Here is a 20,379-nt window from a genome sequence, read left to right on the forward strand (position 1 = left end):
TATAAATATAAATATAAATATAAATATAAATATAAATATAAATATAAATATATATTTGGTAGTTTGATAATATGCCCATTTCACAGCAATAGATTTTTTCCCCCTAGAGCCTATGATCTCCTGGCTTATGGGCTTTTGACCAGGTTTACAGTAGCAGGAATTAATTCCCTCCTGCAAATTAATCCAAATCAATTGGTTACCCCTCTAACCTCCCATTATTTTGCACCAGTGAAAGGTTTGTACTTTTATTAATCTAGTTAGGGTTGCACACATGCAAAAATGTGCTCATGTGGACAACCAGACAACTTCATCTGTGTTATATCTAACAAAAGAATTTCAATATGCCTGGCTATGTATGATTAGAAAGACTGGAACTCTAAATGGGTGAGAGCTATCGGGGTGTAACTACCAAGAAGAAGTCATATATATTTTAATTGTTTTAGGCATATTTAAGATTTCATAGTTTTTGAGAGACTTGAGTCTTTGAGGAGCCCACTGCTATAACTGCATTGTTCCTCGGGTGACTTTTTAAAAGTGCAGGTGATACTCTGGAAGTAGGTGGAGAACTTCCTGGCTCCCCAAAAGAATTAGGAGATAATCCTTTGAGATAATTTATGGGCTGTATTCTTACCATTTTAAGTGGTGAGCAAAGCTTGAATGAACTGAAAACAAATAGTCTGTGGTGTCTCACCTCAAGGTGTTAGCTGATGAGAGTGTTTGAGTGTCCTGCATGTCTTGTTTCCTTGAACTGCCACTTGTGATTATCAAATATTCCTAGACAAATGATTCAGGAGTTGAAGAATTAGAATAAAATTTCCAAACATAAATTTTATTATGGAGTAAGTAAAATGTCTAAAGCATCTGAGGTATAAAATCAAGCATTTTCAGATGGATAGTTCATGGACAGTGATTTTATAAATTATTTTCTAAGTTAATATTCTCTTCGTTTCAGAAGATTATTAGGTGTAGTCTGTACTCCTTAAAATGTAATTACATTTGAGTGGATATTCATATGTCAACTTAAATGTAAGGAAAGTATTTTGAAACATGTACTTAGCCAGATGAAGGGGTAATTTATATCACATATTAAATATTGTACCTGGATGTACTGAAAGATTATCTGGATGTGCTGAAAAATTATTGAAGTTTGATTGATAATACCTTTAATGTAGACTTAAGTATATCAGCTTCAAAGCAATATGACATTGAATATATATATACATATACATATACATATACATATACATATACATATACATATACATATATATATATATATATATTTGTGAGAGAGTACCAAGTTTGTATTTAACACCCAGGCAGTTCATAACCAGTCATAACTCCAACTTCAGGGGATCCAATGCCTCTGACATTTGCAGGTAGCTGCACTCATGTGCACATACCCAAATAAGTGTATACATACATACATACACACATACACATAAACACACACACACATAAACACACACAATTAAAGAGATAAATTGATGTAACTACAAATTTAAAAAGCAATACTTTTTTCTGGACAGTTTTAGTTCCCCCCAATTCAAATATTTACCCCCCTTTGGAAGAATATTTTCTGAGCATTAATTGTGTCTGATAGATGTTTGAAAATGGTCCTGTATTCTGTGTGCTGGGTCTTCATGAGTTAAATAAAAAGGTGTGCTTGGGTTTCTCAGTGGCACACTGGAGAGCTCTTGTGTTTTCTGAGCATCTGCAGATAGCCGAAATTCCCCTGGAGATTAGGTACTAGGCTGAGTGTGAAAGTCAGAATATGCCCTACATCACCAGTTCTGTGCTTGGATCCAGTGTGCATAATACCATGTGGAAAATAAGACCACAGCTGGGTCATTCCTTTATGTGTTTGTTTCACACCAGCTGAGTCATTGTTTGGCTAACCCCACAGGAAGGACCACTGCAAGTGTTGAGTTGCTTGTTAGCATTGGTTTGTGTGCAGCTGGGAGAGAAAGAAGTGTTTGCTGACAAGGTGTGGGCAGGGGTGACTGTACACTTGTATTGTAAATTCTTCTAGCGGCTCATTTTTCCCTTGCAAAAAGAGTGCAGAATGATATTGTTTGTACCTTCACTTATCTGAAAAGTTTGTCACATTTTGGTTGTGCTATGATTTGAGGTCTGAACTGGGAGTGGACATTTCCCTGCCTGTGTAGCATGTAGGTGATGCTGGGATGTTAATCAGAGTTTCCCATCATTATGTAATTCTATTTATGTCTGTAAAGATCATTTCTGGGTATGCTACTGACATCCCCTTCTGTTTTCCCATCATCAGTGGAGATTGTGGACCCCGTTGACATCTATCTCAACCTCCTTCGGACTATCTTTGACTTTAATGCCATCAAGAGTTTGCTGACAGGGCCCAGCCAGCTGAAGATCCGTGTTGATGCTATGCACGGAGGTGAGCCCATGGTTGTTTGTTTGTTTGTTTGTTTTTTTCCCAAAAGGAGTGTCTGAGAACTGTTAAGGAGACCTCTCTGTGTTCAGATATACAGAATGTTCTAGAAAATTTTAGGACTTCAGTTACTTTCTGTTGATGTAAATGAAAGCAAAAATTGAACCAGTAAATGTGGGGCTTTACCACATCGAGTGTGAAGTAGATCAAGACTGCCCATTTATTGACTTGACAATTCATACCATATTTTAAAAACAGCAGAATAAAAGTTATCATAGATAAATGTAGCTGCCCACCTCCTTTCTGCAGTCAATGTCTTACTTGCCAGTGGCAACCTTTTTCAACCCCTCTGCTGATTTTTTTTTTTTTTAGTATTTATCTCCTTGTTATACAATATCACAATACACAGCTCTTCATTAACTTTTAAATTTTAAAGGCCACGGGCTTCTTATTGGACTTTTACAGTCAACCCTTTACCTCTCTCAGCAGCCCCTGGCTGCTACTCATCTCTCTTCTGCTTTCATTATTCTGCCTCTTCTAGAAAGTCATACAAATAGGACAGACTCAGTAGTCTTTTGCTTCACACTTCATTCAGCACAGTATTCTGTAAAATGGTGTGCGTGGCACACATGACCCTTCTTGTTCTTTACGACTGTTGAATACTATTCCATCTTATTGATGTACCACATTCTGTCCATCTGTTTGCTGGCTGATAGAAATTAGCCTTCCTGCCCCTGGTGTTCGGCTATTACCATGAATGGTGCTATGGCAAGTCACAAACAAGTCTTTATGAGAATGTATGTTTCCATTTGTTTTGGGAAAATTTCTAGCAGCAGGGTTGTGGAATCTGATGGTAAGCATCTCGTGAACTCCATAAGAACAGAGTTGTTGTCTAAAGTAGCAGTTCCCGTAACACAGCAGTGGTGGGGGCTTTGATGTCTCTGATCCCCAGCAGCACTCTCCATAGTGTCAGTCTTTCCTATTTCAGACACTTAGCTCCATCATTCTCCCTGTGTGAAGAGGTTTTTCTCTGCTGTTTATTCTAGACTCATGTTCAGTGCATTCTGCAAGATTTTGGTGACCCTTGGCTGTCTGGCATGCTGAGTATCTGTTGGGACCTTGAGCACTCTTGGGTCCGACCCTCCCTGGGTTTTGCTTAGAGGGTCTGTTGCTGGGATGTTTTGCTACTTCTTTTTGGGCTGATCCAACTCTCCAGAAAAAACTCTTTCAAGTTCTTGACCTGATCTGGCCCAGGAAAAAGACAACCCCTTCTTCCTGAATTTTGTGTTTGTGTCTCATTGCCTGGCTCCTACTGTATGTCCATCTTCAAGTCAGTCACCTTGGCTGAGGGCTGGGGAACAGACTGTCAGATGTAGGTTACCTCCCTAGCCATGGGGACAGTGGAACTTAGCTATATCATAGTCATATGGGCTGATTTGGGGGAAAGACATGGTTTTCCAAAAGAACCTCAATGCTTCCTCTAGAGAAGGGGACACTGGGGACAGAGTCACAAGACAAGAGATGTTTATGATGTGATCTCATGTACATTTCAGCTGGCAGGAGTGCATGGTGATCCTATCACAGACTCTCCTCCCTTGATTTTAATGGCTTCCACTTGTATGGTCCCCCTACTGGTACCCCTCTCAAATTTATACTCTTCCTTCAAGTCCTACTCAAAACACTGCATTCTCTGGGAAGTCCCACCTATGAGTATCATTTTCCTAAGCTGTTGGTTGAACCCAATTAGGCACTTCACTTTTGGTCTCACCTCTCCGGTCATCTGTACATTGGATTTACCTCACTATTAGATCAGAGCCCAGGAATGGAGGCATCATACACCTCACCCTCTTTCATCTGATCCTTTGAGTTCTTAACATAGGGGTTCAATGTTAGGTCTTCTGGTCCCTGGAACATCTATTCTTGTTTAGCATTCATTGTTTTGCAAGAGGTGCCTTGTTTTATATGGGGCTTCTGGGATCTGGATGCTTACTTGACAACATTACAACAGTTGTGCAAAGGGAATTGCTAGTGCCTTTTAGTACTTTCGATATACTCAGTTGGAGTGCTTAGTACACGAAACACAGCAGGTAATAAATCATTATTACATAGTTGATTTCTTTAAGGCAGTGTTTTATGAAATCATAAGGAAAAAATTTCATCTTTTTGGATGACTGACATCTTTTATCTGCTCAACAGAGCCTCTGGTACATGCTAGATGATCAATAAATGGTAACTGATATGATTCTTATTTTATATTGTGTCCTAAAAAATGGCTGTATAAATTTTTCTTCCTCTGGGCTATTAAGTGAATTGTTCTTTTTTATTACCAGAAGGAAAATGCCTAGGGAAGAGTAGCCTTCAAGTATTTTCATGTTCTCCTCTATCTTTTTTTTTAAGTTATGGGACCTTATGTAAGAAAAGTTCTGTGTGATGAACTGGGAGCTCCAGCAAACTCTGCAATAAACTGTGTCCCATTAGAAGACTTTGGAGGGCAGCACCCAGACCCGAACCTGACATATGCAACCACCCTTCTGGAAGCCATGAAGGGGGGAGAATATGGATTTGGAGCTGCATTTGATGCTGATGGGGTAAGTGAGGGGATTTTCAGTCTGCTGACCCTCTCATCACGTGATGGAAGAAACATCAGAAACCAGAGACTCTGCAGCTCATGTGCATGGGGCACTGGGCTCAGAGCTCATGTGCGTGGGGCACTGGGCTCGGCTGCGACTCTGCTGTTCAGTGCTAGATAACACCATGAAACAGCCACAGCTTTTCTTAGTTTCAGATTGACGGATGCTAGTTAGAAATTATTTCTTTAAAAAAAACAAACAGCCAGGCAATAAATTTTCATTTATTGCTGGCTTCGTTGAAAGTACCACATTGCGAGACTGGCTACCTATCAACTACTACCACTCTTCAGTCCACGTGGGGGGAGGAAGGGATCGAGTCTGTGGAAGCCACTGAAGCATGAAGGAGCTGTGCACACATCTCAGTAAGTGGATCACATTCCAGCTGTATCAAGATTCCAGGCCCCTGAGGGACTTATATGGTTTCTCACACTTCCTTTGGCCAATTCAAATCGACTCAGGCTGTTTAAGGGGGCAGGAAAGTGGCTTGTGTTAATGACGGAAACTGGGTACGAAGACCAGATGCTTCTTCGTGATAATCTTCACACATTGCTTCCCACAGGACCGCTACATGATCCTTGGCCAAAATGGCTTCTTTGTGAGTCCCTCAGACTCCCTCGCCATCATCGCTGCCAACCTCTCTTGCATTCCGTATTTCCGTCAGATGGGGGTTCGTGGCTTTGGGAGGAGTATGCCAACCAGCATGGCTCTGGACAGGTAAGCAGGGACATTACTATGATGTAGCATGTGGTAGACATCTGATGCCAAGGCTCCTTTGTTGGTGACTGAAAATCATTCTCTCTGCTCCACTTACAAACTTGGTGACATCCTGGGGACTTCAGGGTGTGGTGTGATATAGCAGTGTGAGAATCAAGTGGTCTGAGCTGGGCTCTTCTTTTTTATTTGATCTCTATGTCTGTCTTATCTTTATCTGTAATATGGGGATGCTAACAGTGTCATCCTTTTATAGATTGTGGTGAGGTATGGATGACATCATGCTTTCTGTCACCAGAGGTGCTTGTCTGTTCCTTTACTACAGATTTCTTTGTTGTTGGCTTATTTTATTTGGTACCTTTTGTTCATCCATATGTATTTCATTGAAACATAGTAAATACCTCATAAGTGCATAGTCTTCTTGAATCTCAAGGTATATGTAAATATATACATGTATGTATGTATATAATATATATATAAAAATATATGTAGTGGGATAATTTTCTGGCTACTTTTGCAATAAAGCTCGGTAATCTGGGAGGAGCTAAGGTGGGAGGAGCAAAGAGGAGAAAAAGAAGGAAGAGGAGGGGAAAAGGAGGAGACTAGCAGCCATGGAGAACTACAGATGGTTCAAGAGCAATTCTGGGTAACAATTTACATCTAAATGTTACGTATTGAGTAACAACTCTAATTGTGTGGGCATCTTGTTAATTGTTAATTGAGCATTTCCAAATATATAAATCCATTGGTTAATAATTAAGTCTTGAGAGTCTCATTTCTACTGGGAACTGTGAGCATGGCGGGTATTGTCTGTGGTTCATCCGAGCTTTGTGGATGCGGCGTGGCAGATTGGCAAAGCCATCCTCCTACACCGCAGGTTGTTTTTTTAAGAATGAAGTGACAGAGAACACCCAACAGGAGGTTCACTCTGGGGATGCTTGGAAGTAGGACCTGGATTTGATCAAACACAGAGCCTAGGACATGCTAGGCAAGCTCTCTGCCACAACACTACATTCCTGTTCCTGCATCTGATGTTTTCAGACAGTGTTTATTATTATAAGAACAGAGCATGCACATTGTAAAAAGTTGGAAAGCACGGACAAATGAGAAAACAGACTATCACACCACTCCCAGAGTTACCTATGGTGATAGGTAAATTTATTATTGTACTGAGTCTTGTTCTGTATGTGTATTGTACAGATATAATTAAATATATAAAATAATATACATGATACCAATGTATACTGCATAATACTGAAAAGACCAGACAGTTCACACTGCTGTTTCTATTAATACATTTTTCTTTATCGTCTGAAATCAATATATTTAAATTCCCCCTGAACATCCCCAAAGTATTTTGAAGGATTATTTTCCCAAAGTAAGATCCCATCCAAGACCACACGTTGGGTCTGGTTGTGTCCTGTGGTGGTCTTATTTAGCACAATTCCTGTCCTTTGGCAGAGGTATTTGGAGATCTGGTTGGTTGTCCTACAGAATTGTCCACCTTCTAGGTCATATGGCTATTTTCTTGTGGTGTTACTTCTCAATCATTCCTAATGTAAAAGTTATATGCTGTAAAATGTATAAGCTTGAGAGTTTAACTCAATGAGTTCTGAAAGTGTCAACATGCTCTTAACCACCATTTAGACAAAGGTGTGGATTGTTCCCAGAATTCCCTTCACTCTATCTCTTCCGGTTCTTGCAGATAGCCATTGCCATAGTTTCTACCACCATTGAGGCCTGCCTGTTTTAAACCAGACACGAGTGGGATCCTTTGCCATGTCACCCTCCATGAATCCGTATCATTGCCTATATCAGAAGCGCATCTGTCCTTGCTATGCACTGTATTAATACGTGAGACTATCACCATTTGTTTTTCTGGATTCTCCTTGATAGACAGCTGGGCTCTCTGCAGCTGGTAGCTATTTAAGGGTTTTGTTGTTGCTGTCGTTGACACATTATAATCACGCCTGGGTAAATATCTAAGAATAAATATTGATTTTTAGGGTAGTTGTACATTCAATAAGCTGAAAACTATTTTCTTCCATACACATTTCTCAGAAATGTAGGGATCGTAGTTGCTTCATATCCTTAGTGATATTTGGGGTTGGGACAGACTTTTCACTGTAGCCATGCTATTGTGTGATACATATCATTTTATTATAGTTCAAAATCTTACCATCCAATAACTGACAATTTTGAGTAATTTTGTAAGCTTACCAGCTACTTGGTACCTTCTTTCATTGTGTGTTCATTCAAAGGGTATTTGCATGTACTTAAAGTTGGGTTACTGTGATTTGTGTTATTGATTTGTGGAGGTTTTTATTTATTTATTTTGGATCAGTCTTTTGTCAGATATAGTATTGCTTGTATTTTCCCTGCCTGTAGCTTGCCACCCAACCTCTATGGGTGTGTGTGTGTGTGTATGTGTGCACATGTGTGTGTTTGTGTTCGTGCATGCATGTGCATGTGTGCCTGTGTGTACACATGTGTGTGTGTACACATGTGTGTGTGCATGTATATGGAGGTCAGATGTCAACGTCAGGTATCATTCCTCAGACGATGACCATGATTCAGTTTTGAAACAGGGTCTCTCACTGGCTTGGAAATCATCAAGGGGTCTAGGGATCTGTGTGTCTCTGCCATCCCAGGGCTAGGATTACCAATCTGCTACCATACCCAGCTTTCTAACAGGGATTTTGGGCATGCGCCTTACTGACTTGAACCATCTCCTCAGCCTCTGCTTTTCATTTTCCAATGAGTGTCTTTTGATGGACAGAGGTTTTTAATTCTTATTAAATCCAGTTTGCTAATTTTTTTCTTGTACTTCACTAATTATGTTGTTACTATTAGAAGTTGTTTTGACTTCTTTGAAAAATATTTGCTTCCTCTTGTTGTGTGATACTATTCCTGGGAGACGTGAGCAAACATCTACTCACCGCAGGAAGGAACTCAAGACAGACCAAAGTAAGGACATCACCAAAATCCAACTTGGTGAACTGAGGTTTATTGGAGTTGCTTACAGGAATTAGGGTGAGGAGTTATTTACAGGAGCAGAAGTGACTCAAAGATGTCTGCATCATCCAAACCCCTCCCCAGCATGGGTGACAGCTCAGGAAAGCTGGAAACTAGAATTCCTAGCACACCCTGCAGGTAGTGCAATAGGCTAGAGAGTGTCCTTTCCAACAGCTTAGATGGTCTGAGCCTCTTTGAGTAGCTGGTTGACTTGTTTCTTCCAGGTGACTTGGGTGGTCTGAGCTTTGTCTAAGAAGCTCACATTATCTGAGAATCTCTCAACAGTCCTTACAGCTTATATATGATTATGGAGGGAGGGGCCTAGTGTACCTGGCCAGTTTCAGGGACTTCCTGAAGGCTATTGAGTTATTTATTTCCTGAATCTTAATGAGCTTCCCCCTAATATGGATGGTTCTCAGAAGAAATTGATGTCCAACAGTCTTAAGGTCAGAAAGATATTTTCCCTGTGTCTTTCTTCTGAACATTTATGACTGTGGGTTAGTAACCCTGTCCCTCCACTTGAGGTCCTGTCTATCTACTGGAGATGGACTCTTCAAGTTCCCTCTCCCCAATGTTGGACATTCTGGCTAAGGTCACACCCATTGAGTCCTTCAATTCTGGTTCCTTTTTCTGTGTGCTGTGAGGTCACAATTGAGAATTATCTTTCCCCATGCTCAGTTGCTCCAACTCTGTTAATTGGAGGATTTTTTTTTGTCCCCTGAATAGTATTGATTTCACTGTTACAAACTGACTGGAGATATTTGGCTCTCTCATCCCATTCTATTCATTTTGCTGCTCTTTACAAACATCCCCACACTGAAATCAGGCCAACCTTCCTGCCGTTTCTATTCTTTGTCTAATTAGTACATATGTATCCAGTAGGCTCTCTCCATTACCATGTATGTCCTAGACTGATGTGTCAGTTCACACCAGAGCCCTTTGCGACCTTGACTGAGATCATGTTGAATCTATGAAGCCATTTGAGGAGGATTACAGTTTAATAATATCAGCTCTCAGAGTCTACGGATGATGTATTTCTAAGTAGCCTTTCTTCAGTGTCTTACATATAAACTTGAAGTTTTTAGTGCAGGTGCCTCATGGTTCTTGTTACATGTTGGTTCTGTTGTAAGTGAAATATTTTTTTTAAAGAGAATTATTTTATTATTTTAAATTTTTATTTATGTGTATGTCTATATCTGTGTGCGTGAATGCCATATGGTTCAGGCATCCACGGAAAGGATCCTGGACATGATGTAGCTTATTTGATACCACAGGATTCAGGATTCTACTTAAACCAAATTTTGTAATTTAGACAGAATTTGCTTATATCTAACTTATCTTGGCAATAGGTTTTGTTTGTTTGTTTGTTGTTGTTTTTTTTTTTGAGGAACTTGTGTCAGTAATTCCTTTCTCTTTGGCCAGTCATCAGAAGAGTTAAGAGCCTTCTACTGGGTCCCACAGTTAACTGGAAACTGGCAGGATTCCGCCCTGAATCTCCTGATACACTTCCTCAGGGATCCAGAGAGTACCAGCGGAAGCAGTTGAAAACACTGCCTAGCTCTCTTGTGGTAGCCAACAGCTTTCCAAGCCATGGCCAGGAGTGGGAAATTTCATTCTGACATCAGAAACTATTTGTCCTCTTTTCTCGTGGAAATGTCCCAGGAGCTCTTGATTTCACTTCATCCACTTTCCCAAGAAAACCTCCGTTCAGTCAGAAGCCAGAGGCCCTGCTCAGAGATTCACAGAGGCCCTGTTCTGATTCGTGAGTGACCATTTAAAAGGATTATTCATGCTTGCTGGTTGGGGTTCAGAATTCTGTGGAGCTCTGACGTGCTGATTTGTTTTGGGTATTTGATCTGCTGGGTAGCTCCCTTGTGGATTCTCATGATGGACACTTTATAAGCCTCTTTCTTCCTGGTGAACAAATGCAGGTTGATCTTCTTGTGGTTTTCCAAATCACTTGTTGATGTTATTATTATTGATATTGTTATTATTAAGTAAACAAAACCATAGGATTGTATCCACAAATGCCAGGGTAACAGTGAATGCTTGAGAGATAGACAGTGACCCACTTAATTCTTGGTATTTCAGAATGGCCAGGGCACCTTTTGAAACTGACAAGTTATCTAAACTTTCACTGTTCACAGATAAAATGGGTGTTTCCTAGGGAAAGACTTTCATTGTCTTTAACTTCCATTCTCACAGTATCACTAAGACAAAGATTCTATTTACTCATGAATAATTAACTCTCATCTTTGGAAATGGCATTCTTTGGGGACCCTGTCATCTGAATGTGTCTGATTTGTGGTTCAGATGAGCTGGGTTGTTGAGAACATTTTGGGTCAGATGATTTGAGAAGCAATGCACATTCAAAGTGTGTTTGTGGCCTGAGGTCCATCTCCTCCCACATGGAGGTACTAAATAATCCCTGGTGTCATCATCATTCAGTAATATTTATGAAGCTCCCATCTGTGCGTGGGGCTGTGCCGAAAGCTGTGCAAAGCAAGGCAAACATGCAGGCTCAAGCCCTGCTCGCTAGGGAGAGTTCTACTCTTACAAGAGGCTAGCATCCCTGAAGGCATCCAAAGGGTCCAGCTACGAGAATGTTTTGACTGTAAACAAGGCCACAAAGGGTCGATATGTATAAACAGGACAGTGACACACTAGTGACCTTCAAGTCCTCCATCCCCCTTTTTGGCTCTTGGTGCCACCTACGTGTCCAGTATCTATTTGCTAGAAAATATTTTCTAAGTACATTCTATGCCCTAGATGTGGTCCCTACTATGGCAGAACTCATTGTCTAACAAGATAGAAAATACCATGTAAAGAAAACTGTGTAGACACACAAATTAGAATATAAGCTATGGGCATAGGAACTTGGTACCATAAACTTGGTGAGGAGGAGGCTTAGAAAGGGTAGTTACAAAAAGACTCTCTGAGGAGGTCACAGGTAGGTCATGGGCCATCAGAAACTTGCAGCTGGGGCTGGCTATGAGGCTGGGATAAGAGGTCCCATATAACACATATGAAAACACTTACCCTGAGTCTGTGGTTTGCTGTGGTTGGCTGCCAATCCTCAGTCTAAAATACGGACTGTAGCTTATCTTGATCACACTCAGCTGGTTCCTGGAATCCAGACAGTGTTAATCCTGCAAGTATGTGAGTTTCTACTGATGTATGGTGACCTTGACCCTTGCCACATCCACAGCTCTGCGCTGTTTCATCTCCTGAATCAGTCATGAAGTATATGGCCATGAGACACATCGTGATGAATTGGGACCGATCACTCGCCTTCCATAGATTGTTTTTGAGACAAAATGATGGAAGCGTTTTGCCTCGGCAGATAAATTTGGCCGTATCTCCTAGTGAAACAGCAGAGGGACAAGAGGGAAAGCCTTTATCATAGATTGCCATGAAACCCTTCACACCAGTTAGAATGAAGGCAAGAAGGAACCAGTGTTCTGAAAAGAGGTTTTAGAGATGGCTCAGTGGTTCAGAGCTACTCTTGCAAAGCATGAGAGTTTGCTTCCTAGCAACCACATTGGTCAATTTACAACTGCCTATAAGTCCAACTCCAGGAAAGCTGTTACCTTCTGCCTTCTGCTTATGTGCACACACCTACACAAAGATATACATACAGCACAACATCAAAAAGTTCCCCAAAAGGGGCGGCTTAGCAAAGAGAATCTGTGGAGACATGAATGAAGTTAAGGAACCCCCCTCAAGGTCAGAAAAGAATGGGGAGGCCAATGTGACCAGTAATCGCTGATGTGATTCCCTAGGACAGGAAGATTGAGGGCAAGGATCAAGGGAGCCTAGCACAGTGCATTCTGGGGCTGTGAAGACGGCTGTTGCATGAGGACTGAGCTTGCAGGGAAAGAGAAGTACTGGACTCTGTTCCCTCTCCCTCCACTCTCCTGCCGATACTTCCCATTGACTTAACCCAGAGGGAGCCTGGGAGTTCCCTTTGGGAAGAAGGACAGGACACTGAGTGAAATGGGATCAAGGAATGGAAGGGGACAACCAAAGAATCACCAGGGCCACCTAGCACACCAGTCAGCGTTTCTGGCCCACTCAACTTGCTCACTATACATCCAGTCTCTCTCCTTTGGGGGACCTCAACTTAGTCAGGGTTGTCATACCCATCATTTTATAATTGCTATTATCATTATTGCTATTATTATTGTTGTTGTTTTTAAAATTTTATTTAATCTTTTTTTTTACACTCCAGATTTTACCCCCCTCCCAGTCCACCCTCTGACTGTTCCATGTCCCATACCTCCTCCCCACTCCTGTCTCCACTAGGATGTCCCCCCCCCCAGCAGATCTCCTCCCTCCCCAGGGCCTCCAGTCTCTTGAGGGTTAGGTGCATCTTCTCTAACTGAACCCAGGCCCAGCAGTCCTCTGCTGTATATGTGTTGGGGACCTCATATCAGCTGGTATATGCTGCTTGGTTGGTATTGGTTTCTTACATGAACTAGGTTGTTGCTGGTGATCAAACCCAAGGCTTTGCACATGCTAAGCAAGGTGCTGTGCCACGGCCCTATGTTCCAGACTGGAGGGCTTATTTCTTATCACTTATAGCATTCACCATTTGTGTTTTCTCTGATTGACTGTGCCAACACAGACCACAGTGGCGTGTTTTGAGCATCCCACTGTGTTCTCGACTCAGTCTTCACTTTCCAGGCTTGTGTTTACTGCTCTGGTCCTCAGTTTCTTTCTTCCTTCAGTGATTGCAATAATTGCTTATCTTCATCCCATACTCTGGATTCCCCCAAGGACATTGTTCTAAAGCACAAAATCATACCTCTCTCCTTCCTAAAAATTCTCTGGTGTCCTCCGTTCTGGTGCCTGGGTATACAGATCCCACCAGTGCCTGTTATGCTGTCTTCTGCCTTTCAGATACATGCAGCTTATGGTTCTCCTGGTCCATGACCTCTTCAGTGCATGTCCAGGTGCTTCTCTGTAGGAAGCGGGCTGCCTTTACCTGCTTCACTCCAGCTCTTTGTTTTCCTTTTAAGTTTGGAGTCCAGCATGACATTTGAGTCTTTGGTGTCAAAGGCCCTCCGCCTTAAAGCAGAGTGTGAGGCTTCGTCTTCGCCGATCCTTTGCCACTATAATAACTGGAACTAAAACCACTATCTCTTTCCTTATAAATTGGCACAGTGTTTGTTTTAGTGTACACTTAGTAAGTGAATGAGTGGCATTTCTTCACTTTGGGTACTTACCATTTTGGAAAAATGGCTTGCAGAACGCCACAGATTAGTGCACAGAATTCTGAAAGATTACTGTGCACTGCCAACAGATCTCCTTTGACTTTTGTACCAAGATAAATTCTGTGATGCTACCACTTGGATACAAGGGAAATAGACCCACATACTAAGAAGAAACAGAAGGATCCCTAAGGACCCAGCCTTATTTAGGGGTTATAAATTGTGCTTAATTTGTGGTTTTCATGAACATGTATGTGTGTCTTTTGAGAGTTCAGGTGAGTACTGAAGTCCGTGTCACATGTGACTTAATGTGAGAGGAAATGACAGTCATGTTCTGGCTAATAATTAAAATCTGCTGCAATCTAGGTCTCTGCTGCATACCTTGGCAAACAGGAGCAGCAGTGGTTCTCAACCTTCCTAAGACTGAGACCTTTAATACAGTTCTTCACATTGTGGTGACTCCCCCAATCAGAAAATTATATTTGTGGCTACTTCATAATTATAATTTTTTTCTACTGTTATGATTGTAACTTAAGTATCTGTGTTTTCCAATGCTCTTAGGTGACCCCTGTGAAAGGATCATTAGACACCCCCAAAGGGTCACGACCCACAGGTTGAGAATCACTGGTTTAGCAGCTGCCTAGCACTTCTTCCTGTGTAGCTTTTGTGTTCACGTCCCGGGAAGGATGACGAGAGTGTGTGCCCACTATTCAGCATTTCTAAGTGTAGGCATCAGGTAGGACAGTGGTGTAGAGGAGAGTGTTTGTGTGTGTGTGGGAAGAGTGAGAGGAATAATGGACACTTCTGAACAGAAGGTGTCTGGGCTTCTGAGACATTGGATAAATCATCTTTCTTTCATGTTTTCAGAGTCATTACATTCTGCTCTGTGAGTTTGTCAGAAAACAACTGTTGGATGGCCATTAAGTGGCCTAAGCTCCAAACTATGTCACTTTTCTTTCCCTCCCAAGTGAATGGAAAGATGAATGACCTCTGAAGTCCCCTCTCTCAGTCTGCTCTATCTATAAGGATTCTTCATCATTTCTGATGCTGCCCTAGATGGGTATTGAGATTGACAAAGGTGTCCAGGACCCCATTCTCCACCCTTTTACTGACGCACCTTCCTTGGCCTTTGGGAAACCGTATTAACCACTGACAGATTTCGCCATGCTGAGTGATTCCCCTTAGCATCATCATGATTCTGACTGGGGTTAAAGACTACAGCAGGCTTTCAGAGACTTCCAATAAATCAGTAGTAGGCCAGTACTTGTAGCTTCGTTTTGATTTGTGGAGGATGGATTTGCTTAAATAACCTCCTTCATTCCTCATGACTTAAAATATGTATCTGTGGTAGAAAACAATCCAAGGGCTGGAGAGATGGTTTAGCGATTTAGAAAGCAGTCCTGTCGGTTACTATAAAGGCAGTGAGGTAACTGGACAGATATGCCTTGTGTTTTGGTGGTGGTCGTTATGCAGTTATGTAGCTAAGATCCATGAAGCCATACAATTACAGTTAATGAAAGGGAGGTGGTGAATCTAATATTTATAAGGTATACTTTAGTAAAAACAACAAAACAATCAAACCTGTCTATGAAAAAGAGAAGAACACATTTCTTCTGAGTCTTCCTTTATGGCCAGCATCAGGAATCAAGCATCATTTACTGTGTGTGATCCCCCTTGTCACCACAGAGGTTTGCACACACAGACTTTCCTGAAAATGTTGATTGGAGTCAGAAGACAGGAGGGGGTGTCTTTGGATTTTTTTCTTCTTCATACTGAATCAGAATATAAATGTGCCACCGGCAACCTCATCTTCTTTGACAAAAGACTTACCCTTTTCATTTAGAGCTGGAAGTTTTTACAGTTTGAAAAACCAGTAGTCAAATTTATTAACCACAGAAAATATACAGGGAAGCCATCCAGCAGGGTAACCTTCATCCGTGTGCTTGGCGCGTAGCACTGCTTTTACCTGAAAGAAAGTGATGAAGCATCCTAGCCCCACTGTGTGTTTCCAGGATGTGAGAATGTTGATTTTTATATGTGGTTCTATTCTGAAATGCTTTTTCGTAACTCCCATTAACAACAAAATTGAAGTGCCTTTTAAGTTCTAACCTCCCAGGGTCATGGTAAGCTGGGCCAGTTGTCACATGGCTCAAATGCTTGCTGGATATCATCGGTTTTACTTGAGGGAGGAATGAAATGTGAGGGAGGTGAAGAGGAGGAACTGAGAAGCTCCACAGATTGCTGCCTGTTCAACTAAGAGGAGAGAAGCGTATGACTGCATTTTTATCTCCAGTGAGCTCTGGGATAAGAATACCATTTTCCACATAAACTCATAGAAACTTTGGAGCAGACTGTATTGTGGACACTGTATTTTATAGAAGAGATATGATGCTAAGAGGTTATATAACTTGCCCAAGGTCACATGACAATAAAGATTCCATCAAGGCAGTAACCCATCAGATTGTCTGCCTCAAGTCTTGTGTCTTTACTACTCCTGCTGTTCGAAGCAACACAAGGTCTGGCTGTACCACAAATGGCTGTCACTTGTGTGGTTGGCCCAGGGATCAGCGTGGCAGGAGAGACACATTGCCTGAATGGTGGTAGATAGCACCAGACAGAAATAAATGATTTTAACTCACAAAGGCCTTGTAATTTTGATCCTGTTTTATTTGTTTGTTTGTTTTGAGCATGTCTCGCTCATTAGTCAAGCTTTGGCAGAAGCACTTCCTGGCTTTAATGTGCGACTTCCAGGAAAATATTGACAGCAGCTCAAGATGAAGCTGGAATGTACACCCTTGCCCCAGGATCTGCTTGAAGCTCTAAGAGCGGCATCAGCAGCTGCACCAAGGGTGTTGATCTGGTTTCAGCAGCTTTGCCAGGCTGTCTTCTGTGCAAGTAGGGTAAGCAGATAAGATTCCTTCTCTCTGAGAGTTTTAAATCCAAGACAGACAACACCAGTGACCCAAAATGTAAATGGAATTGATGAAGTGTGACGAGTTTCTTCAGTAGGGAATGGGCTCGCCATTGCTTTTCAAATACCTATGCTTAAAAGACAGTTTAAAAAAAAAAAAGGAAGAGGACTCTTGGCTGTCTCTGTCTGCATACCCTGCATACTCTCCACAGATGAGAGTCGAGGCCTGCCTTGATTATCTTCAGGTCAGCTCAGCTCAAGTTTCTACCTGAGGTATGACTGTTGTCATTTGGATTTACAGCTGCTTCTAGAGCCCCTGATTGCATCGCTGGTTTATATCCCAGCATTGAGGACAACTCTTTGGTGAGTTCAGACCTGTATTTGAGACGGCAAGATCTCTATCCAAGACTCAGATTGTATCTGTCAGGGCCTTTGTACAGAACAGGAGAGAAACTAGATGAAGCAGGACCTAAGTAGTTAAGCAGTGTTTGGCCCACACAAAGCATAGGCTGGCCTCAGGTGAACCTTGATCCAGCAGCTCACTGAACCAGGTTATTCTCCTTTCTGCTTTCCCTTGGAAGGTGTCGTTTACATCTCCAGTCTCTTCTCTCTGGCTCTCTAGGGCAGAGTTGATGGAGCGAATGTCTACAGGATTTCCAGACCTCACAGCACTCTGCTTATGAGACTGTGAGACGAAGACACTAAACACATTTCCTTGAGACTTGAACCTGGTTAGAGATTTCACCAGGGTCATAGTCAGTAGGATGGATGGACAGCCGTAAGCCTCTCCCCCACCTTAAGCAGAGTCTGGATGAGAGTCATTCCTTCTTAGATCAAGTGATGATAATGGATACATTTGTTCTTTTTGCCCACTGAAAGTAGTAATGGCAGCAACTTTGGAACTCATTAGACAGCAAAGTGCTGGGAAGTATATGAGTGTGTTGGGGTACAGTTTCAGAAGGGAACTCAGGGTCCCCTTCTTTTTACCTCTTCATGCCCCCTCTAAATCCTTGACTACTCACTGATGACAAACAAAGCATTAAACTTGCAATGGCAGCCCTTGCCCATGACTCTGTTGTCCACGCTGTTTTTCAGAACAAGGTTTTTCTGTGTGGCCACCCATGACCTTCACACACACAAGGTCACACAGTCTTCTGTCCTTTCTTATACACATGCCCTTGACTCCTTTCTTCCTCCCTCCCTCCCTCCCTCCCTCCCTCCCTCCCTCCCTCCCTCCTTCCCTTCCTTACCCTCCTTCTCTTTTCTCTCCTTTATTTTCCTCTCCTCTGTTATAGTCTTCTTTCCTTATCTACCTTCATTTTTTTCCCCCAACTTCTCACCATTTTCAGCATTTCCTCCATTCCTGGCCCACTGTTTGTTCCAGTGTTTTGATTCTGGTGCTGATCTTCCTCGTCACCTGCTGTCTTCATCAAGCAAACATCACCAAAACAAAATTAATATTTTTGTAAGCTATTTGGCCAGATTCTGAGAGGGATACTCAGCTGACTCTTAAGGACAGACTGGGGAAGTGTTCTGAAATCATGATCGCACTGCACTGCATCCTAAAGATCTTTTTGTACATGCATAGGGGACGACGGGGGAGTACATCACTTAAGAAAAGTGCACCTTTAGAACAACCAGGGTCTGGATGCTCCTGCAGAAGCTGGGACATGGTTCTCTTTGAGCTACTGTGAAATCTGTGTGCAGACTGCCTGGGCTTGAACTCTTCCTGGCTTTATGACCTTGGGCTGGGCTACCTACCTGACTCTTCTGATTTCCTTTCCTAAATAAGGGTGATGAGAACACTTTTCTTTGTGAGTAGTAAGAGGACGGGGGCACTGCTTAGAGCAGTGTTATCCATGGTAGGAGCTTGGGGAAGAAAGGCCGTTTCTGTCAGATGATGTTTTACAGACAACCAACCTGAACTATGGTAGATTAGCCTCGTATTACATCAGGTACTTTTCTCATTGCTGAGAGTGAATAATTGACACAAAGCAATTGAAGAGGGGAAGGGTTTATTTTGGCTTACAGTTCAAAGGCATCTTTTCATCATGGCTGAAAGTCATGGTTGCAGAATCAGGGGGCTGGGAGGCTATAGTATATTGCAATCAGGCAGCAGAGTAGGAACGGTAAGCATGACTTGTCAACAGAGCCTCAACCCTCACTCCAGTGACCCACTTCCTCTGGAGGGGCTCCCTCAGCTCCATCATCAGCTGGAGACCAAGTGTTCAAACACACAAACCTATGGGAAACATCTCACACTGAAAACACAATGCACACTTAGGACTTAGTCTTTAAAGGTCACTAGCTTGAGACGGCCTCTGTATCTTCCATGTAGAGAGGCTGTGAGGTTCGTTGCTGTGGGCCCTGTACACATCACAGCACGGCAAGGCTTTAGGAAGACTGCTGTGTGGATACCACATAGTCACAGATTTTCTGATTATCTGGTGATTAATGCCTGCTAATTTTCTTTAGCTCTTCGTTGTATGGTCATTTTAATTTTAGCTAGTGATGCAGGACGAGATCTACTGCCCTTTGACCCATCTTTTAACTAATATCTTTAGAAGTTGTAAGAAGTGAGAAGTCTTTGGACCTTTGTTTCCTCTAGAGGCGCATCCATAGAAACATGTTGGATGCTGTAAGCCTATTTCTTTCAAAAATTTGCTTGGTGGGAAGGTTTCTGTTGTTGTTTTGTTTTTCTTTTAAAACACATCTGTGTCTGCCTGTATGCCAGCCAAAATCCATTAAATCTCCTAAACATTTATCTTTCCCGTTAATTGTGATGATAGAGCTTTGACTGTATCTTGCAGACGTCCCACTAAAACATATGTGAATTGTGTCCGTATTGTAAGCATTTGGCCATTTCCTAATCTGGTTAGTAGTTCAGCCAAGAGCTACAAAAGTAAAATATGAGAAACACCATAATGAATTGTTTTGTGATAAACTTGTTCATGGAGAGATTTGTGAGAATGGATTTCTTTGTTACTCTGTAATTTCTTAGCAGCAGCTGACCTTAATTTATTGTTATAAGTATTTATTTTCTGATTTTATATTAACTTTGTCCCTTTCTCGGCTAAGCCACTAGTCAAGTCTTCTGACGCATCACAGATAGATTCTGGAGATAGAAGTATTAAATATTTAACCTCTCAAATGGAATTTCTTTAAATGTATCTTAACAAATTTGATAGAGCCACGAGTACTAGAAACTTGAATACAGTGAGCAAGTCAGACAAGGTCTTAGAGATTTCTAGAGAACTATCTCATCTAATGACATTTTGGGGGCCACAGACTGGGTCGTTGCGTGGACTGGACTAAGTTGAGGTCACTGCATCATTACTATAACAAAATACCTGAGGCATATAACATTGTAAGCAGAAAAGTTTTTTTTAAGTCATAGTTTTGGAGGTCCCAGGGCATAGTATGGCTTCAATTCTGGTGAAGATCCTCCCAGCTACAATCACATCATGGTAGAGGCATGTGTGAAAGTGCTTA

General features: G+C 41.9%; 1 protein-coding gene across 1 annotated transcript in view; it reads left to right on the forward strand.

The window, feature by feature from the left end:
• The window catches only part of Pgm5 (phosphoglucomutase 5), a 169,482-nt gene that overhangs the window by 34,789 nt on the left and 114,314 nt on the right, over window positions 1–20,379 (forward strand). The window contains exons 4-6 of the mRNA XM_028764110.1: window positions 2,288–2,413; window positions 4,805–4,995; window positions 5,597–5,751. Coding sequence (XP_028619943.1) covers window positions 2,288–2,413; window positions 4,805–4,995; window positions 5,597–5,751 — 472 coding nt within the window. The remainder of the gene's footprint in view (window positions 1–2,287; window positions 2,414–4,804; window positions 4,996–5,596; window positions 5,752–20,379) is intronic.

This window comes from Grammomys surdaster, unplaced genomic scaffold (genome assembly GCF_004785775.1).
Source record: "Grammomys surdaster isolate TR1022 unplaced genomic scaffold, NIH_TR_1.0 141, whole genome shotgun sequence".
In the NCBI taxonomy this organism is placed as follows: Eukaryota; Metazoa; Chordata; class Mammalia; order Rodentia; family Muridae; genus Grammomys; species Grammomys surdaster.